The sequence below is a fragment of the Rutilus rutilus genome, assembly GCF_951802725.1.
Source record: "Rutilus rutilus genome assembly, chromosome: 12".
Taxonomy (NCBI): domain Eukaryota; kingdom Metazoa; phylum Chordata; class Actinopteri; order Cypriniformes; family Leuciscidae; genus Rutilus; species Rutilus rutilus.
The window spans coordinates 13,669,141-13,690,884 of record NC_140217.1 but is presented as its reverse complement, the minus strand read 5'-3'; the positions used below and the strand labels follow the sequence as shown (position 1 = coordinate 13,690,884).

The 21,744-nt window shown below is 36.4% G+C and overlaps 2 protein-coding genes across 4 annotated transcripts in view; both read left to right on the top strand.

Annotated features, from left to right (window-relative positions):
- Nucleotides 1–8,950, top strand: part of plxnb1b (plexin b1b) — a 72,625-nt gene extending 63,675 nt beyond the window's left edge. For all 3 annotated transcript variants that reach the window (XM_084426585.1, XM_084426583.1, XM_084426584.1), the window contains exons 29-38: nucleotides 1,492–1,657; nucleotides 1,818–1,921; nucleotides 2,537–2,621; nucleotides 3,243–3,409; nucleotides 3,566–3,726; nucleotides 4,714–4,861; nucleotides 4,949–5,013; nucleotides 5,100–5,175; nucleotides 5,339–5,413; nucleotides 7,382–8,950. In XM_084426585.1, coding sequence (XP_084282711.1) covers nucleotides 1,492–1,657; nucleotides 1,818–1,921; nucleotides 2,537–2,621; nucleotides 3,243–3,409; nucleotides 3,566–3,726; nucleotides 4,714–4,861; nucleotides 4,949–5,013; nucleotides 5,100–5,175; nucleotides 5,339–5,413; nucleotides 7,382–7,486 — 1,152 coding nt within the window. In that variant the 3' untranslated portion in view covers nucleotides 7,487–8,950. The remainder of the gene's footprint in view (nucleotides 1–1,491; nucleotides 1,658–1,817; nucleotides 1,922–2,536; nucleotides 2,622–3,242; nucleotides 3,410–3,565; nucleotides 3,727–4,713; nucleotides 4,862–4,948; nucleotides 5,014–5,099; nucleotides 5,176–5,338; nucleotides 5,414–7,381) is intronic.
- A 1,756-nt stretch (nucleotides 8,951–10,706) lies between these two features.
- On the top strand, nucleotides 10,707–20,783 carry LOC311301181 (putative peptidyl-tRNA hydrolase 2). The gene is made up of 7 exons (XM_084426110.1): nucleotides 10,707–11,162; nucleotides 11,534–11,616; nucleotides 11,833–11,904; nucleotides 13,765–13,839; nucleotides 14,602–14,699; nucleotides 18,139–18,253; nucleotides 18,478–20,783. Exons 2-7 carry the CDS (start codon nucleotides 11,536–11,538, stop codon nucleotides 18,562–18,564), a joined length of 528 nt encoding a protein of 175 aa, XP_084282236.1. The 5' UTR covers nucleotides 10,707–11,162; nucleotides 11,534–11,535; the 3' UTR covers nucleotides 18,565–20,783.
- The last annotated feature ends 961 nt before the right edge of the window (nucleotides 20,784–21,744 follow it).

The window sequence follows — 21,744 nt, the reverse complement described above, 5'->3', positions numbered from 1 at the left end:
GAGAGAGCACTGGTAGGAGGACATATATCGCAGACTCCGACTCTTTCTTGAATCAAGAAATTAAAACGTGTTCACATCTCGTCAAACAGTCAAAATGCTGCAGATCTGTAACGGCATGAGACGATAATGTGTGTCCGTAAATTTCCCGCTGACATGTTGAAATACTCCGAGTCAGATACAAGAATGATTAGGATCTTTTTTTTTTTCCTCACTATACCAGGAAATAACCTGATTTAGCCTATTAATAAACACTCCACCTTTGCTAGCAAAATAGAAAAAAGATTCTCATTTAAAACGAAGTAATAAAACAAGCAAATTGATGAGTAAATAAGCAAGTTAATAATCAAATAAGTAAGCCCCGCCCCCTCACGATAATATCGTGTATCGCCGATCTCACAGGCTGACGATAGGACGATATGAAAATGGAGCATATCGCGCAACCCTAGTACCAGAGCTCATTTGGAACCGGGCCGAGACCACCTCTTCAGTTAATAAAGGCCGTCTGAAGCGAAGCAACGAGTTTGTGTAAGAAAAATATTCATATTTAACACGTTACAAAGTAAAATTCTAGCTTCCGGCAAAACGAACATACCGCCTAAAGCGCAACTTACGCAACTTATGACGTCAGAAGTAGTGTAGTGCGTCATGGCGTAGCGAAAATATCAGCAGTACGTCACATTACTTGCGTAAGTTGCGCTTTAGGTCAAATCCGTATGTTCGTTTGGCCGTAACCTAGTTATTTTACTTTATAAAGTTTTAAATATGAATATTTTTCTTACACAAAGTCATCGCTTCGCTTCAGAATGTCTTTATTAACCCCCCTGGAGCTGTGTGGAGCACTTTTATGATGGATAGATGCATTTTTATGGACTTCAAAACAGAAACGGCCATTCACTGCCATTATAAAGCTTGGAAGAGCCAGGACATTTTTTAATATAACTCCTATTGTATTCATCTGAAAGAAGAATGTCATTTATACCTAGGATGACTTGAGGGCGAGTAAATCATGGGGTAATTTTCATTTTTGGGTGAACTATCCCTTTAAGTACTGTACGAAGTAAAAATACTTACTGTCCACCACTGCTTAGATTATCTTTGTTATAGCTGCAGTTAGATCCTGCATCTCCTCATCCTAGCCTGAACCCACTGTGACAGGTAGAAGCAGGAGATTGTATAAATTAAGGGTTTGTAAGAATTATGCATTGAATTATGCAACTGTGGGTGTCTACACAGTGCTGTCAAATATTGCATTTTACTCAAACTCATATACATTAACACAAATGTGCAATTTAAACATATCATGGTTAACCAGAACCCAATGATTTAGAGAGGAAAAAAAACAAAACAACGGGGACATTTAAAAAAAAAAAAATCTGTTCACAGATTTATTACAGAATTATAAGCAGATTTTATTGTGCTGGCATAAAATTTAGATAATAAAAATGTGATTTACAAAAATACTTAACTCTCTCTCATTCTTTTTCTCTTTAGACTGTGGATGTCTTGATGCAGGGAATAGGTGTGAATGAAGCTCAGCCAGTTGCTGCTAAAGTTTTAGATTGTGACACTATAACCCAGGTGAAAGAGAAGATACTAGACCAGGTTTACAAGGGCACCTCATACTCTCATAGACCACATACTGACTCCGTGGACTTGGGTGAGAACATTCATAATGTACATGTCTGCACTCTTTCTTACATATCTGAACACACTGTGTTCTCTCTAGTTGTATTCATTAATTCATTCTTTCAGTCTTTATTTGTTTCTTTTCAAGCTTTGCTGTCTTTAAATTTACATGTTGGTTTGGACATTTCCAGAATGGCGCTCTGGTGTAGCAGGTCACCTGATCCTCTCAGATGAAGACCTAACATCTGTGGTTCAGGGCAACTGGAAACGCCTCAACACGCTCCAGCATTATAAGGTATAACGCAATCAAGCAGTCAAGCTGTTGGAAAAATGCTATTCATGTATATCAGGGATACGCAACTTTGGTCCTGGAGGGCCACTGTCCTGCAGAGTTTACCTCCAACCCTGATAAAAACTCACCTGCAGCTTTCTAGTAATCCTGATGACATTTATTAGCTTGTTAAGGTATGTTTGATTACAGGAAATTGTGCCTTACAAATCCTCTTAGTGAGCAACCCAAAGGTGACAGTGAGGCAGAACAAAAACTCTACAGGCACACTCAGCAAATTTTTGCGGGTGAAATCAAGTAATTTCAATAGAAATCTGATGCGCAGATTTGTGCTTTTGTGAGGGATTCTGTTCAGGGCATTTAATCATTTTGAGACTGCAGAAGTCATTAAAAGTAGCATTTTCAGTTGAATTTGCAGAAACAACTTGAAACATTTGTTGTGTTGAGCTATTTCAATTACTTTTGTTAGCTTTGCTCATTGCAAACAGCTGAAAGTCTGTAAAATTTGGCAATAAACCTTATATTTGCAATGGGGGTTGAATAATTTCGATTACAACTGTATATACAAGTATACTTTAATTTTTTTAAACTGTCATGCTTCACATATTTTGGGGATTTTAGGTTCCAGATGGAGCAACTGTTGCTTTGGTTCCACGCCATAGCAAACATATTCACCATGATACCCATGACTACATTGCAGGGGAGAGTGAGTACAGTACATGTGACCATCTATAATGTTCATGTTCACACACATGCACAAAACATGGTTCTGTTTCTCATGATTGTTTAGATTAATTTTGAAACAATACAGTAATGTATAATTTTTTTTAATTTTTTTTTTATGATTGACACCATAATGCGTCATGGCACAGATCAATAATGTGAACACAGTTGTTTGTCTTTAGTAAATCCAACAGGCAGCACAAAATAATTTGATGTATAAAAAGATCTGTGCATTAGGCATTGTAGTCAGAATCTCTGTATCTTCCACACATTCCATATCTATTTAAAATAAGGAAAAAATGATGAAAAACAGCCTTGCTGTCTTTTCCTGCAAAAAAAATTAACTGAAAAACAAAATGTACAAAACACAAGGTGACTTCATGGGAAAATGGGTTATAAAATGTAGAAACTATCTCATTTGTATTGAGGTCCTTTAAAAAAGTAATTGTAGCTTTACTATAGCACATACAACACATATATGAGATTAACCAATGAACAAAAGTGTGCATTTTTTTAACACATAACTACCATTTTTATTATGGTCTCTATATTCAACACTGGAATATATTGATTTTTTTGAACCATGTTCATTCTCACTATGCAGAGACACCCATGCTAGAGGATGCAGACGAGGGAGGAGTGAGGCTGTGGCATCTAGTGAAGGCCAGCGAGGAGCCAGAGTTACCCAAACACAGACGAGGCAGCTTAAAAGAACGAGAACGAGCCAAGACCATACCAGAAATCTATCTCACACGGCTACTGTCAATGAAGGTATTCCAACAAACACATATTCACACAGCCAGAAGATAAAAACATAAAAGAGAAGCCAAACTCATACCAGTTCCTGTATATCTCTGGCTGAATAAAAATAAATAAAAATGAACTCACACACACCTGTTAACTTGCTCTGTCTTTGTCTTTCTGTAGGGTACACTGCAGAAGTTTGTGGATGATCTGTTCACGGTTATTCTCAGCACTAGTCAGCCAGTTCCTCTGGCAATCAAATATTTCTTTGACTTGCTTGACGATCATGCAGCGCGCCATGGCATTTCAGACTCTGAAACTATTCACATCTGGAAAACAAACAGGTACTAATTAATTTAGTAAATAAAATGCTAAAAGATGTTAGATTCAGTCTGGGAATGGTGGAGAAACTTGAGGGTTAATTTATGTCTTTTTCCTAGGTCACATTTTTTATATTGAACCTGCAATGTCTGTGTTAAAGGTTCAGTTCACCCAAAAATGAAGATTTTGTCATTTACTCGCCCTCATGACATTCCAAACCCAAATTTTTAGAACACTAATAAAGATATTTGTAGTATTTTCTCATCCTTTTTAAATCATATAAAGTGATCGTGCCCCTTCAGAAGACTTGGATTAAACCGCTCCATTCATTTGGATTACTTTTTCGATGTCCTGTTGTACTTTTTGATGTAGTGGACTTTGAATGGATAAAGCAAAATCTTAAGAAAATGTTAAAGATCTCTTCATTTGTCGTGTTACGAAGATAAATTGTTTAATTAAGGTTTATACATAGTTTCCATGACAGAGTTCAAGATAAATCTTTTCATCTTACTACTGGAACTGCCTGCAAGCACAAACTATGCAAAAGCGCCAGCCCCTCCTGCGCACTCCCTTAAGTGAATTATATTATATTAGTTGACTAATGTAGGGAATTGTGAATGATGTTGCACATGTTTACATTGTAAAACAATTAAAAGCAGTGGAGCTTACTGTAAACAGCTCCGTCAGGGATTTATGTTAGGCCCAAAGCAAACTTCTTACATCAGCGCATTCTGACCTCCTATGTGCTCATACCAGGAGTCTTCAATCTTTGTTCACACACAGCATCATGTCGGTAATTTACTGGTAATGTTACCAGTATCTTTGAAAAGGGCCTGTTCACACATGATCTCCTAATGGTAATTTACCAGTAAAGATTGTATGTGTGAAAGGGGCTATTGAAAGCCTTAAGAGGATAAAAACACTCAAGCATCCGCCCACGAGTGGAGTAATAATGTAAAACACATGCAGTTTTCTTCATGCTCTGATTTGGTACTGTCTTTTGGATCTAGTTTGCCTCTGCGGTTCTGGATCAACATTGTAAAGAACCCTCAGTTCATCTTCGATGTGCAGGTGTCGGATAATGTGGACGCGGTTCTGTCAGTAATTGCTCAAACATTCATGGACTCCTGCACTACCACGGAGCATAAACTCGGCAGGGTAAGAGACACACAGAGAAAGGAGCAGGAAGCCAATAGAAAGACTGAAGATTGAAAAGTTTAAAAAACAATTCTGTCATTTATCTAGGATTCACCTATTAATAAGTTGCTGTATGCCAGAGATATCCCTCGCTATAAACAGATGGTGGAACGGTAAAATTACGTTACACTACTTTATTAATATGAAGGCTAAATTGGAAAGTCATCTTGTTCTGAATCTCACTATTTTTCTTACACAGTTATTATGCCGACATCAAGCAGACCATCTCTGCCAGCGATCAGGAGATGAACTCTGCTTTGGCTGAGCTTTCCAGGGTATGTCCGTCATCAGTTTACTTCCTTTCAGTTGTAAAATTTGAAAAAGTCATATTGACTAAGGTGAATTTATTATGGGTTAGAGGGAGGGGGGTTAGTCATTATGTTTTGCAGCACATACAAATGTTGTTCATAAGATTTACATATTTGCTTTGATTGTCAGAATTATTCTGGAGAATTAAATTACCTGGTGGCCCTTCATGAGCTCTATAAGTACATCAACAAATACTACGACCAGGTGAGTCATGACAGGCTGAGATTGATCAAAAAGACAATGTGTAAGCTTTTAGGGTAACACTTTACAAACACTTTATTTTAAGGTGACGTAATTACATGTTACTACATGCACTTACTATAGTAATAACAGTAAATTATGCATAATAATAACTAACCCTAAACCAAACCCTAACCTTAACCATAACACAGTTAAGTGTAAGTACATGTAGTTAATTAATATTACTCAGTACTTACTGGAGTAAGTACAATTTAACTACGTCACCTTAAAATAAAGTGTGACCAAACGTTTCATTGGTTAACATCAGTTAACTACTAAGTTGACATGAACTAACTATGTACATATTCAGCATGCCGCTCAAGTTGTTCAAAACCTGTATGAATTTATTTCTTTTGCTGAACAAAAAAGATGATATTTTGAAGATTATGGGTAATCAAACAGTTGATGGGGCCCATTGAATTCCATAGTATGAAAAAGAATCTATGGAAGTCAATGGGGGGTCCATCAACTGTTTGGTTACAGACATCATTCAAAAAATCTTCTTTTGTGTTCAGGTTTGGAACAACTTCCAAACGAATAAATGATGTGAGTATTTAGTTTTGGGTGAACTGTCCCTTTAACAATGAATAATGAATGTAAAAAAATACTACTGTTCAAAGGTTGTTGTTTTTTTAAGATATTAAAAAAGTAAGGACACATTAAATTGATCAAAAGTGACAGTAAAGCCTTTTACATTTGTTAAGAAATAAATATATATAAATATAAAAAAAGATTTCAAATAAACTGTTCTTTTAAACTTTGTATTCATCAGAGAATCCTGAAAAAGTGCATCATGGTTTTCACAAAAACATAATATTAAGCAGCACAACTGTTTTCAGCTAAAGGATTTGAAGGATCTTGAGACACTCAAAGCTTTGCCATCACTGGAATAAATGACATTTTAGAATATATTAAAATATTTTAATCATATTTCAAAAATTTTACTATTTTTTTGATCAAACAAATGCAGACTTGCTTGAGCATAAGATACTTTTCATACACATTAAAAAAATGATATCAACCTCAGACTTTTGAACCATAGCATATACTTCTCATTTCTCATTAATCTTTGTTAATCTATTTAACAAAAATACAGGTGTTCATTGTTTGTTCATGTTAGTGCATTAACTATAATGTTAACAAATATTACATTTGATTTTAACAATGTATTAGTAAATGCTGAAATTAACATTGTTTAATAAATGTAGAACTATTCTCAGTTCATGTTAACTAAAGTAGTTAAAGGGATAGTTCACCCAAAAATGAAAGAGAAAAAGATTTACTCACCCTCAGTTCATCCTAGGTGTATATGACATTCTTTTTTCAGACGAATACAATCAGTTATATTAATAAATGTCCTGGCTCTTCCAAGCTTTATAATGGCAGTGAATGGCCGTTTCTGTTTTGAAGTCCATAAAAGTGCATCTATCCATCATAAAAGTGCTCCACACGGCTGCGGGGGGTTAATAAAGGCATTCTGAAGCGAAGCGATGACTTTGTGTAAGAAAAATATTCATATTTAAAATGCTTCTGGCCAAACAAACATACGGATTTGACTTAAGCTTGAAGCGCAACTTATGCAAGTAATGTGACGTACTGCTGATATTTACGCTACGCCATGACGCACTACACTACTTCTGACGTCTGAAGTTGCGTAAGTTTTAGTTGAAGCTTTAGTTTTAGCTTTAGTTGAATCCGTTTGGCCGGAAGCTAGAATTTTACTTTGTAATGTGTTAAATATGAATATTTTTCTTACACAAACTCATCGCTTCGCTTCAGACGGCCTTTATTAACCCCTCGGAGTCGTGTGGAGCACTTTTATGATGGATAGATGCACTTTTATGGACTTTTAAACATACATTTTTAGGGACTAATATCTGCTGCTCTAAGTATTTATGCTCTAATTGAACATGTGTGTGTTATATATGTTAGATTATCACTGCCTTGGAGGAAGATTCCACCGCTCAGAAGATGCAGCTCGGCTATCGGCTTCAACAGATCGCTGCAGCTGTAGAAAATAAAGTGACGGACTTGTGATCATGGACAAAGTGAAAGTAAAAGACACTAATGGGTTGTTGTATCAACACATGGTACAGTATCAGCTGAAAAGCTACTATGTGTAGCAGGGGTACACAAAGCTCAAGTTGTATTCATTTTGGTATCTACTAACGAAGATAAATTAAGAGCTACAGTCTATTCTGATGTGTTGGGATAGAAAGATGTGGTCTTTAACTTGAATATGGGCATGGGATGATTTCTCTTAAAACTATATGGAATTTGGTATTCCCATTTCAGTCCCTTTGCATTTTTTTTAAGCCTGAATTGCTTGTTGAATTCATGAATACATTATACTCAAAGTAGATTTTTTTCGTTTTTTTCTGCGGGATTATCATGAAAAACACATACATGCACAAGCGTTTGCTTGGTCGTGGCCTTACCACAGAACACTTCAGACGTTCTGTACTCTGTCTACCTCCGCTTTCTGGATCTGCCAGTGTGTATGTGTTCATGTAAAAGTTCTTCTCCTCAGTGCGGCTGTAATTTTTCTCTTGTCCACTGGGCGTAAAATTCTAATGTGATTCAGCATTTTTGCAAAGTTGGTAAAACTGTCAAAGCAAAAACATCTAATGACTGACACACTGTAGTAAAATGTTTTAGAACATTTATAGTTTATGATGATATTGTAAATTGTAATTGACATTGTTTAGTAAGTGTCACTGGAAAAATACGGTATGAAAGAGTCTTTGTTCTGTTTACTTTTTGAATTGTTTAAAACAGACACTGTTATCTGTTACATATAGAGTCATTGTTTCAACCAGTCAGGTCAAATCATGTTTAGCCAGTGGTATATGTATTTTTATTTTATTTTTGATTAATGTTGATCTGTTGGTATCTTTTTTTATTTATTTGAGGTGCCAACATAGGATTGAATGAATTACTCATCTCTTACCACATCCACTAACATTTCATCAATAAGGAATTTTAAAGCCTGATCATTTTATGTAGGTACATTTAAAAGAGATTTTGACATTTTAGCCTTCACGAGAGAAAATATGATCTGTATGTAAAAGTTGTGCTCAGATATATTAGTGCTGGTCCACTGCATAGGTAAATTGGCCACTCAGATGCAATTAACTTCTTTTGATCAAAGACCGTTCTTTGAGATAAATAGAAATGGTCAAAGGAAAGAAGTGACTAATTATTTTTAGTGTAGTATAATATTGTAAATAATGACTGAATTGTTACGTAGCTTGGCAAGTTCAAAAAGAGTAAATTATTATAAAAAAAAAAGGTTTAACGATAAGCTTACAAGTTTAGTGTTAAGCTGTTCTATAGGTTTTTCATTTCTGAATGTATGCTTTATGTGGGAATACAATTTATGATCAGGTTTCTGTATAACATCACATGAAAGCTAAAATGATGTACATTTTGGCATTCAAGGTGAACATGATGGCATCAGTTAATAATTAGGATAAATAAAGCTTACATTTGGAGAGTCTCTGCCAGTCTCTGTTTTTTGTTGGTGCTTACAACTTATTTGGTAATAGTGATATTCATTAGAACTAGGTTGGAGCCCACAGTCGAGAGTAATTCTTATCTCTGAGGACTTCCCACTGCATGCTTATAAAATACAATGCATCCTTCCTTAGTTAGACTTTATGAACTGCACTTTCTCAATGAAGAATCTGAAGATTTTTCTAAGTATCTTGTTCTTCCTTGAGGGTTTCCAACAGTATGCTGGTGACAATTTTGTTTAGCATAGTCTACTTTAGATGTCTAAACATTTCATTTTATGCACATACGTATGATATGAAAAGTAAATTATATATCTGAATATGTTAGAATACAATAGGAGTGATGGACTGGTTACCTGCCAAGGGAGTTTCCCTGCCTTGGGCCTAAAACCCTACGTTGGAGAAGAGGTAAGAAAATTGACCGATAGCATATCAATAATCTGTTAAAAGAATAGTTAACCAAAAAAATGAAAATTCTGTTATAATTTTGATCACCCATATGTCATTACAAACCTGTATGCATTTCTGTCTTCTGTGGAACATATACATGCTTTGAAAAACATTGGACAGACATTATGACAAAATAATCGAATAAATCGAATAATTCTTGGGCTGCAGGTGCTTCTGAGTTGGTGTTGGGTTATATGAGAATGCGCTGACTGTGTGATTACTTATGCTTGCAGTTTTAACACAGAAGTGTTTGTTTTATTCATACCACAACAATAAATAAGCCTGTCTTTGTAGAAATGTTATAATTTATAATAAAATTGTCTTTTCATTTATTTTAAATGGACAGCAACATATTTGATCATGTCTGGCAACTTGAATGTTTTATTGGGTCTATAAGTTACAGTAAACATTTAATTATGTATTTAAGTATTTCACAAATTCTATTTACACTAATTATATAAAACTATACTGTCAGTACACCATGGTTACAAATGAGCTAAATTTATGCATTTATTTCCATTCAAAGGGATGGGGAAAAAACCTATACGCATTTTGATATTAGGGATATTTAACCTGGCTTGAGGAGTCAAGGGGAAAAGCATTTTGTTTCTAGTCCTTATGGTTCCAAAGTTTTGATGCAAATCCCCTAATTATAGCCCCACCTAGCGTCAGATGGTATGTGTCTGTGGGACCATCCTGCCAAGTTGGGGTCTAGAGGTGTCTCTGACGTCCATAGTCCATATACTTTTAGGCCAGAAACATAAAGAAGAAAACCAGTACAAACACAATACACCTTTGCTGTGTGGACCCCTAAATAATCCTTTTGAACATTTACAGCAGTAGAACATTTATGCGATATGGTAAAAATTGAAACAGTTAGCCTATTAATATTATTAATAGCCTATAAATACAATTAAGTGGAGTATGAGTATAATATAATATAATATAATATAATAAAAAAATAAATCAAATCAAATCAAAATATAATAGTAATATTTTACTAATGATAACAGCAAATTGATGTAGTATAAATTGTAGAATAATATAGTCAATAAATTAAAAAATAATAATTAAAATATAGTGAAGCAATTAATTGTACAATAATTTAGTAGGCTATAAATAGTAGCCTATAATAATATAATAAGCAGAGGAGGTACAGTCTCTTGGAAAACGGTTGGTACAACCTCAAACTAGTCAGATATTTATATGTCTATGATCGTTTTTACAGTCCACTTATGAGAGGCGACGTTGACGTACGATTCGTCGGCCTCAAGAATGTCCGCCATGTTTGTAGTTCTTTCTATTTTTTTGTGCATCCACTAGGTAGGAATAATGAATAAACGCGTGGGCAATTTTACCTGCGGTACGAGGATGGATATAGTCTTATTAACCGAAATGATTTAATTTCGTTTGTTAGCTTCAGAACGAAACGAATAATCTTGGAGGTTTGTCAGAGAAGAGGCGGCTTTGGAGTTGTAGAGTAAGATGACCCGGAAATGTAACCTACATGACCCATGAACTCGGTGTATACGGTAATGTGCAGTTCACGTTTGCGTAGAAAGCTATTGTTGCAGCATTTTTTTCTAAAACTATAAGCGACGTTGAATGGAAATGAGAGGTTAAAATAATCGCAAATATCACAAATGACTCTATGCCCATTTGGAAGTAAAAAGACGAAACAATCGCTCGCTAAGAAGCTCACAGTCGCATTGGGGGATAATCGCTCGTTCAGTAGTCCAGTAAAGCAGGTAAGAGACACGATCGTTAACACCCTAAACTACAGAATACAATTGCCCTGAGCTGCTTTCACTTAGATTGTTTAAAAATTCCCCCAAATTATTGGCAAAACTGGCATTAGCATTAGCAGCTACAAACCTGATGAAGCATGAAAATATAAATTCATACATAACGGACGGTCAGTTGATTTTGAATGATTCTGGAGGTGTCGGCAGTGAAAGACATTGCGTTCATTTTGACCTATTTGAACCTAATGTTTCAGTGAGAAGCTTCAACAGAAGAGGCTGCTATCTTCAATTTAAACCTGATAGTACATCACTTACAGTCTGTTAGAAAACAGTATGTTAATAGGGGGTTTATAATGTGCATGTCTGTATTTTAGAAATGGAGTCCCAGCAGGAAGTGAACCCTGTATTCCTGCAGCAGCTCAGAGAGTTGGACATACCCGAGGAGGCAGCCAAACAGGTACACTGCATTTTACACATACCTGCTTACAGTGAATGAGCTGGCAGTGCATTTGCAGTACTGGTTGACTCTACAAATATTTTGAGCAACCGAACAGTTTGTATACTGGACTCTGATTTACCTTCTTTGGTAGCAGAAGCTGATGTACATAAAATATGAATGTGATGTCATGATTGCTGTCTTTTGTAGTGAGATGCTTTTATTGATCTGTTCCAGGCACTCTTACACACACAGAATGTGTCTGCAGAGGAGGCTGCAATGTATTATTTCAACAAACTGGAGAACGAGGTACGTGCATACAGACAGACAGACAGACATTGTTTAAAGGGATAGTTCACCCTAAAATTAAAATTCTGTCAATAATTACTCACCCTCAATTCGTTCCAAACCTGCAAGACTCTTGTTCATCTTCGGAACACAAATTAAGATCTTTTTGATGAAATCTCTGAGCTTTCTGTCCCTCCGTTGACAGCTACGCAACTGACACGCTGACGCTTCAAAAAGTTCCTAAAGAGATCATAAAACTAATCCATATGAATTGAGCGGTTTGGTCCAAAATTTTCTGAAGAGACACAATCACTTTATATGATGAACAGAGTTTATTCACTATCCCTTTAAAGTACTTTACATTGAATACAGGTTTGTCTGTAGGACTGCACAAATTTGACAAAATCATAACTAAACCATTTCCCTCATTATTGTGATTATTAATGTTGATTAATTGAATCTACTGTAAAATACTTTTGTTTTAAAGAAACATCATGGTAGATTCATTATGTATACATAAACAAGCAGATATCTGTTTATTTTAGTTAACAGCTAATTTATAAATCAGTAGTGATGTTGCATTTATGACCGTGTCATTCATTAAAGTTTTGGGATTGTCTCACATGGTACGTGCTACAATTTAAAATTTCATAGGCTAATATATCTCCTCTTGTAATGACAAATCTTTTATTTTACAGAAACTAGGTTTAACTAGGTGTAACAGTTCATTATGAACAACTTGTTCACACTGAACTGAATAAGAATAGTATAAGAAATTTGTAAGAAAAAAAAGAAAAAAAAGAATCACAATTTAGCTTATAAAAGGTTTTAGACCTTTGCATAGCTAGAAGAAACCCACATATTCATTATGAAAAAGAATCCATGGTGGTTTAAGATTTTATTAATTTCCCTGGTCTAGAATTCACACTTCATATATCCAGCTTTCCAAGACTGGGGGCGCTATGAGAGTAAAATAAAGAAAAACACTGTTGTTAAGGGGACAAATCTTGATCTTGATTTTTAGTTGTTTCAGCTTCTTTTTAAAGCATCTTTTGCCTAATTTTAAGTAATTTTCGCCTGGTTTTACAGACAGGGCTTAGATTAAGCCAGGATTAGGCCTTAGTTCATTTATTTTTATGGCATTTAAGTAGCTTTTATAAAAAAACATTATTGGTGTGAATCTTGAGACAAAACAATGGCGATTACATATTTTAAGATATGTCAGTGCAAGTTGCTTTCAGTTAAAACAACTCAAACATGAATTTTAGTCTGGGACTTATGCCTTGTCTGTGAAACCGGGGGTTTAAGTCTTAAATCTGGTGGGGCCCCTAGTTGAGAACCACTTATTTAGTGTGTTTAATCCTGCACTTAAATACTATTGCTTTGTCTGAAACTGTGCAGTGTATACATGGGAATTGGTCCTCTTAGCAGCATTAAAAACAAAAGTTTTATTTAAATAGTGAATAGAAAGAATATATAGGCCTACAGAAAGTGAGCAGAGCACTCTCTTTATAATAACTGGAGCTATTAATAATCAGTGAAGTTGTCTACACTACATAATACATCTCTTATTTACATTCTGTCTACAATGTGTTATAATGAGAGCATTTGCAAGAGTGCAGAACTCAAGCTGAACAAAATTTTGACATTTTGAGCAAATACCGTCATTGCAGTGACTTACTTAAACATCTCTGATTGGCAATTGTATTACTCCACTCACTGGGTACAGTTCTCAACATTTTTATAAATAGACACTTTTGTCTCAACAGTGATAGATCTAAATAGAGTGCTTTGTAATCAAGGCAGCCATGATCAATCGATTACTATTTTTTTTTTTTTTTATTGTGTAACCCTATTTTTTTGTTGTTTTTTAATTTTCAGGAAGAGGGTGATGAGGATCTGATGTTCAAAATGGTTTTTGTTGTAAATATGGAGCTGTCCATGGGTGTCGGGAAGGTAGATATTATTTGAACAATTTTCAAATTTACAACACACTTACTATAGAGATGAATGAGATAGACGGTGTGTTTGAGTTTTCCTTTGTTTTGTGATCTCATGTATCAGGAGGGTGTTCGCTCTCATGACTCATGAATTATGTGAAAATCTAACAATGCAATATTGTACTCTTTGTACCAATCGTAATGACATTTTTGCACAAAGAGGTCACATTCTATTTTTGGAACGGCAGAATTAAAATTGCTTATCAAATAAATAACAAATCAACTACTTTTGTCAAACTATGTAAAAAATGAGAGCATTGCTATGCATTAAAAAATACAATGTAATGGTTTAAATAATTATTAGATTATTATAATTAACTAAAACATAATTAACATCTCAAAAATGTGTTTTTGGGTTTCATGACCCTTTCAATTTGTCCTCAGTTATCAATCAACACCTTTCCATTTCCTCAGTGATTGCAGAATGCCTCTTTTGAAATTCAAAGCAGACATTTTAGTTTGTCTTATGTTTATTTATTATTGAAGCTTGTTTCTGCCACACTCAAGATGTGTATTGCTCCAAAGCAGGAAAACACAAATGCTAGAGTTTAGGTCTCGTGCACAGGTGCTTTTACACCCTTTAAAAGGGCTTCTATATTTTATTCTATTGTCAATCTAGACAACTTTTGGATTTCAATTAATAGTATTTGTTAGAGAACAATGTCCTGTGTATGGTCCGTTTATTTCAATAGAATTGAGATGAGCAATGTGTCTATAGGTGGCGGCGCAGGTGGGTCATGCTGCAGTGGGTTTGTATCAGGCTTTGCAGGAGAAAAACAGCTGGAGGGAAATGGCCTGGAGATGGGACCATGCTGGGTAAGAGATGCCAATGTTGTCTCATCCTTCTACCTTAGCCTGATTCCTGAATACATTACTAGTCAAACATTGCAATAATTACACATTTGTTAGTGTTTTTGAAAGAAGTCTCTTATGCTTACCAAGGCTGCATGTATTTGATCAAAAATACAGTAAAAACATTAATATTGTGAAATATTATTACAGTTTAAAATAACTTTTCTATTTTAATAAAAAAATGTATGTAATTTATTCTCATGATGGCAAAACTAATATTTTCATTTGGTGCTCACGACACATCCCTTATTATTATGAATGTTGAAAACCCTCGGCAGCCAACCGTGATGGGTAGGCAGCGGGTCTTCCATCCTCTGCTACACCATTCACCTGCCAACTCCTCGTACTTGGCCCTCTTCCGTTCAAACGCCTCTTCCATTTGGTCTTCCCAGGGCACAGTCAATTCCAGTTGGACCACCTCCCTTGATGATTCTGAAAGAAGGACCATGTCAGGCCCAAGTGTGGTTGTGATGATGGTTTCACTTTCCGGGAATTTGAGCTACCTTCCCAGGTCGACCTTTAGCTGCCAGTCCCACGCTGTTGCCAGAAGTCCTCCTGCTGGGTTTCTGCTCCGTGGTGGTTTCTCTCCAGCCTTGACAAATGCGATTGAGCGCTGTGCTGGCTGCTGGTGCCTGCTGAGAGAGATCCCGGTGCTGATGGCTTCTGCAATGACCCCTAGCACCTGGTCGTGGTGCCACCGATAACATCCCTATCCCAGGACTGTAGGGCAGCAGCTTAATATGTGCTCCAGGGATCGTCATTTTTGGCATGGGGGCATGCAGGGGTGTCTATCAGGCCCCAGGAGAAGAGGTTGGTTGGACTGGGGAGGACATCGTAGACTGATTGGATAAGGAACTGGATCCGGTGTGACTTCACTTTCCACAACTCAGACCACGAGATCTTTCGGTCCATCACCTGTTCCCATCGAGTCCACGGCCCTTGTTGTCTGATCCCCCATCCTGCTGATGCGTTTTTCCTCTACTCCTGCTTTGATTTCTTCATGGGCCAGTTGACGCCTGTCCTTTTCTGGGCCTTGTTGCATCGCGGTCTTTGGATACAGCCAAGCCCTGCACGTCCTGATGCCACTGTCCCCACTAGCACACTGTGCTGCAGACGCGCTTCAGCCTGGTCGACTGCCTCCTGGGACCTCCACTTCCTTCACCTCTGTGCCAACTGAGGAGACTTGGATGTCAGTGGGCACTCTGTACAGCAGCACCTATCTTGCTCGGGAAACCATGAACTCCTCTGACAGGCTGCTGAATGGAAGTTGTAGCTTGTTCTTACTACCGAACAAGGCTATCCTGATGATGTTACGAGGGAGACCCAACCACCTACGCAGAGAGTGGCTGATCTTCCTCTCTTGACAGTAGTTAGGCGGACATCATAAACCAGCAGTGGCCAGAGGAGTTGCGGCAGGATGCCATGCTGGAAAATCCAAGCTTTAAACTTTCCTGACAGCCCTGACTTGTCCACTGCTGCAATCCAGGTGTGCAACTCTTTTCCGGTTTCATGAAGTGTGGCTGTGTCCCTATGTGTGCTGTTAAAGACTTTTCCCAGCCTCTTAATTGGCTTCTCTGTGATTGATGGAATTTGGACTCCCTCCAGGGAGAAACAGAACTTGTCGGTTACGTTTCCCTTCCTCACCACAAGGGATTCGGCACTTGGCTGTTTAAAAGTCCATTCGGGCCCAGCTGATGAGGCGTTCAAGGCCTTGGAGGATCCATCTGCATCCTGGTACGGATGTTGTGGTCACTGTCAGAGCTCTCTGATGGGGGGGCTGACGCACACCTGACCAGATGAGTGGACCTCTGCATTCCTCCTCTGCTGACTTAACTAGTTTATTCATGGCTAAGGTGAACAAAATCACTGAGAGTGCACCCTGTGATTTTTCCTTTCTCCAGCCTATGAAATCCAGATGCTGTTGATCCAGAGGCGACTCTCAAAATAAAGCAGTTATAATAGTTCAGAATGAGGTCCCTGAACTTGTCTGGAACATGGTGTCGAATCAGTGAGGTTTCCACCAGCTTGTGCGGGATTGACCCGTACGCGTCAGATGGAGTAATGGTTGCTGAAAATGCTTTGCCATCACAGAAATAAATTTAAATTTAAAATAGAAAACTGTTATTTTAGATTGTAATAATATTTCACAGTATGACAGTTTTACTGGATTCAAATAAATGCAACCCTTTTGAACACGAGACTTCTTTCAAAATCATAAAAAAAATCTTTTAATCTTTTAATTTATTTTAAGTGTATACACAAAGTTTTTTGACTGGTAGTCCATTGGGCTGTTTATACTTCGTCACTTCGAGTTTTTACTGTTCGGATGGCTATCTGTTTTGTTCAATGGGTCATGAAATGGATTTGTCATTAAATGGCCACTGTTGTGATTGGCTAACATCATTGCATAGAAAACAATATCAAACACTATAGCACGTGAGTAAGGGTAGGGACACACCAAACCGATGCCAAAGAACTAGCGCTGATGAAAGCCAACTGTGCTTGAATACAGGCGACTGTCAACTAGCACGTGCGTTCTGAGGCTGAGCCAGCGTGTAAAAGGGATAACTGTCTATTTAAGTAGATATATTCATCTATATTCGCCGTTTCAAAAAGCTAGAGCGAAACTAAGACTGCAGGTTTACAAACCACAAACAAAGCAGCACTTGCTTACTGTTTTGAATATCAATCATGCTTATCACGTTCTTTATTCCACTCCACTCATGTTATTATGAAAATATTCGTGCAGTGGAATTCTCAGGTAAGATGATGTAAAACTAGAACAACATTCTGTCTGTGCCGTCATGACTTCTTTATTGCTTGCTTTCATCAGTTTTGCATGTATTCTCGTGCACTGACTCGTTTGCTAAACTGAACAGCCAATCAGAGTTTTACTCGTTTACTGGTGGTTTTGATATGCAGCTGCTGTCAGATTCAATAAAGCTGACATTGTGCCTTATTTACAAAACAGAACAACAGACAGCGTCAGTTATTATATAATGGGTTGTATTTGCTTTTGACGCTCGTAACTGGTGTAGACAAGTGTTAGCTGTTAAGTGACTGAACACCACTGGGACTGGGTGGAGTCAATGTCTTGCCTCCAGAGGCAGGCATATGTGTGATGTCACAAATCCCACAATATCCAAACAAGCCTTTTTTAAGGCTTGATTGAGGAGAATGTTTTAAGCTATGAACTTGAAGGATGTTTTAATGGTACAAGGGCACTTATATGTCAAAAGATCAAGGCAAGTTTCATTTCTCCTGTCATGACTGCTTTAAAATGGATTAATTTACACTTGGCCACATCTATATGTCTCTGCAAAACGATTATAAATCTGATCTTCAATTCCCGTGCTATATGAAAATGTATGTAATGTATTTGTATGTTTTTGTGGCTGTTTAGATCTAAGAAGATTGTGTTACAAGGCACTAACATGGCACACCTGTTGGAATTGCAGGCTCTTGCTATGAGCCTCAGTCTTCCTACAAAGCTGGTACAGGACGCTGGACACACACAGGTTAGCGACACATGCCAACGTGCATGACAAATGTGGTTATTGTTACTGTGGCAAATTGTGGTTATGGTTGTATATGCTAATTTCTTACATGTATTTGACAAAAAAAAGGAAAATATATGGAGAGGAAGACGTATGACAGGAAGATGCATTTTGTCTGATGCAATTTTGTGAGACTATATTGATTAAGCCTGGAATTGATTTTTGGAATGTGTTTGTGTGTTCAGGTGGAGCCGGGTTCATGCACTGTGCTTGCCATCATAGGAGAAGAGGAGATGGTGAATAACGTCACAGGCAGCCTGAAACTGCTGTAACGCTGAGGGAAAACTCTTCAAGTGTAGATGTGTGATGTACCACAGAAAGAACAGGGGTCAGCGTTTGCCCACAGTAGCATGGTTCTCAAGATAAAGGTGCACTCAGTAATTTTTTGTTTATGTTGTGATGACTTATACTGACAGCTAGCGACGTGAATGCATCTTCACGCAAAAGCAAACATTTTCTGTTACTGATACCTAGGGGTGGGCGATATACCGCTATACCGGTATAACTATTTGTCAACCAGTATAACTATTTGAGTATTGTTTCTATTGTGGTTATGCCAGTGTGTCCTGCAAGGCTGAATCTCTAGTACTACGATAAAAAAAACAGCTATGTTTTACACCAATTGTGAATGTGAGTTGGTTGCGATGTGAAAAGGAAGTGTATTGCAAAATGATATTGACTTGTCATTGGGAGCTGCAAACAAAAACAAACATACGGTGCGGTATAGTCAGATTCACAAACAAATGATTCAAATAAGCTGCTTCTTTTAATAAATCACTCAACAAAACTCACATATATTTAAGAGTTACCATTTTGTATGTTTGTAACATTAACATGCGCAAGCCTATAAAAGCATTAAAGAACATCTCTTATGCGTTTACATGACCACATAAGCAACCCAGGTATGTTAAACCACTTTCACTTAAACCCTTGTGAAAAGCGATCACACTGAGCAATTTACTGTAGGAATTTAGTTTGAAAAATTAAAACTACATTCTGTTGGGTAATTTGTATTTAGTCAGTTTTTAGTCAGCATTGACATGGAAGGTTATTCAAAATGTGAAATGGGGATGAGGCTTCAAAAAAATAAAAACATTATCATACTTAGCTAAAAATAGAAAAGCCTCATTGCTTGCTGTGAAAACATTTTGTAAATCTAAATACATCAAATTTGTGACAGATCTACCATTAATTAGTTTTTGAGGTTAGACTTTATTTCGATGGTCCATTTCAGACATTCTACTAATTATAAGTAACTTTGCAACTATATGTCAACTAACTTTCATTAGAGTATTAGTAGACTGTTAGGTTAGTAGAATAAGTTGATACGTACTTGCAAAGTTACTTATAGTCAGTAGAATGTCTGTTGGAAACCATAAAAATAAAGTGTTAGCAGAGAGTCTACTAATACTCTGAGAGTTAGTTGACATGTAGCTGCAAAGTTAGAAGAATGTCTGAAGTGGACAAATGGTTACCGAATAAAATTTGGTCTAGATATTGTTATATTTTTTGCTTGTATCGCCCACCCCTATCAATACCTTTGTAGAAATACATGTCAAGCAAAAGGGAGGTGGATTACTGAGATAACATGAGTAGCATTCGACTGATAATGCGACTCAACATGAGGTGACCCACTCTATGTAAAATAAAACAGCTTTTATTAAGCCACTAAAATTATTGTAGTCTTCATCTTATGTGAGTGTATGTGATTAGAACATAGTTTCAGTATTACAATTAATTTATTTTGTTTAACTTTTTATGGAAGGAAGAAATTACTGAGTGAACCTGTGGGGGGAAAAGTAAAACCTACCTAAATAGTTTAACAACAACAGACATGTTCAAATCATTGCATTTTTAAAGCTTTTAAATTAAGTGAGAAGACAACTAATTGATATTATCAACAGGTCCCTGAATTTCTATAGAGCTAAAAAAAAATTCTTTAAAAAGGAGAGTTGTCAATTAAATAGCAGTGTATAAAAATGTACAATGAATTATAATCACATGTAAGTGTTATACTTAAAGGGATAGTTCACCCAAAAATGAAAATGTTGTCATCATTTACTCACCCTCGTGTTGTTCCAAACCTGTATGAATTTCTTTCTTCTGTTGAACACAAAAGAAGAATGTCGGTTACCAAACAGTTGATGGTAGCCATTGACTTCCATGGTATGTTTTTCCTACTATGGAAGTTAATGGGTGCTGTCAACTGTCTGGTTACAACAATCTTTAAAATATATTATTTTATGTTCAGCAGAAGAAAGATATTCATACTTGTTTGGAACAAAATGAGGGTGAGTAAATGACGACAATTTTTGTTTGTGGGTGACTTATACCTTTAATGTGCCTGTAGAACCCAATGTTTTAATGATTGTGAAATCAAATAGCCATTGTCAAAGTATAATGTATAACATGTTTCTTCTTTTTTTATTGTGTGAATGTTATTTTTTATTGTTTACAATTAAACGTACCCAATCCCTTTGTGATGATAAAATCTGCCTGTGTGTAGCTATTTATGTAAATATGTTAGCTTGAATACTGAAACAGTATTATATTTAAAGGCTATTACTATAACATACTATGTTATTATACATATCATACTGTTAAACATATTTGGAGCCAAGCTCCAATTCCTCTGGATCCTTGGGTGATGCATGTTATCAATTTAGATTTCTGACATTATTACCATATTCTTCTCACAGGTTTTGTCCAATCCTCACATAAATTACATGCACGTTTCTTTCTCTCTTTTTTCTGTAGTTCCCCATACTAGGTGGAATTTGACAATTTGGTGTGCATCCTCAGAATGTCTTTTTGTTTGTGTATCAACTTTTGTTAAGCTTGGGGTCATCAGTCTTGACGTTTCTATTTCTAGTAACATTTCAAGTAACCAGCTTAAACAAGACAATCTACTGATTCAGATGATACATGTTTAATCATTTACATCTATTACAATGATAAAAACAGTTTAAATCAAATGTATCATTGTATCATTTTTTCTAAGTGATGACATTAGGTACAAGGCTGATTTTTATTTATTTTTTTAACAATGCGGACATATTAGATCCATCGTGTTTTTGTGTGACCCACAAAGTCAGTCGATTTACTGATTTAAAATCCATCTACTCTTACTTCATGGAAGAGTTTAGTGGTAATTGGATACTCTGCTTAGTAGGAGCAGTATGTTATTTGAGTAGATTAAAGTAGAATCCAGACATTATTTATCGTGCTGCTACTATATAGTTGGGTTGTAGGCATATTCGGACACAGGGAGTGACTTCCTGTTGCAGTAGATGGTATAAATATGAGGTGAGACACTCCATCCATAGTGATTTTAATCATATAAGAGAAATGATGTCTCTTGCATAGAACAGCAACATTAAACTGGCTTTCTGGCACCACTTAATGTGCATACCCATGTAATGATTGCAAACATTGAGATTGGTCAGTATTTC

What these genes read in the sequence shown, in the direction of transcription:
- LOC311301181 (XM_084426110.1), top strand. Translation starts at nt 11,536, where the DNA reads ATGGAGTCCCAGCAGGAAGTGAACCCTGTATTCCTGCAGCAGCTCAGA. An exon ending in CCGAGGAGGCAGCCAAACAG is followed by an intron (nt 11,617 to 11,832) that starts GTACACTGCATT and finishes GATCTGTTCCAG; the next exon opens with GCACTCTTACACACACAGAA. An exon ending in AGGACGCTGGACACACACAG is followed by an intron (nt 18,254 to 18,477) that starts GTTAGCGACACA and finishes TTGTGTGTTCAG; the next exon opens with GTGGAGCCGGGTTCATGCAC.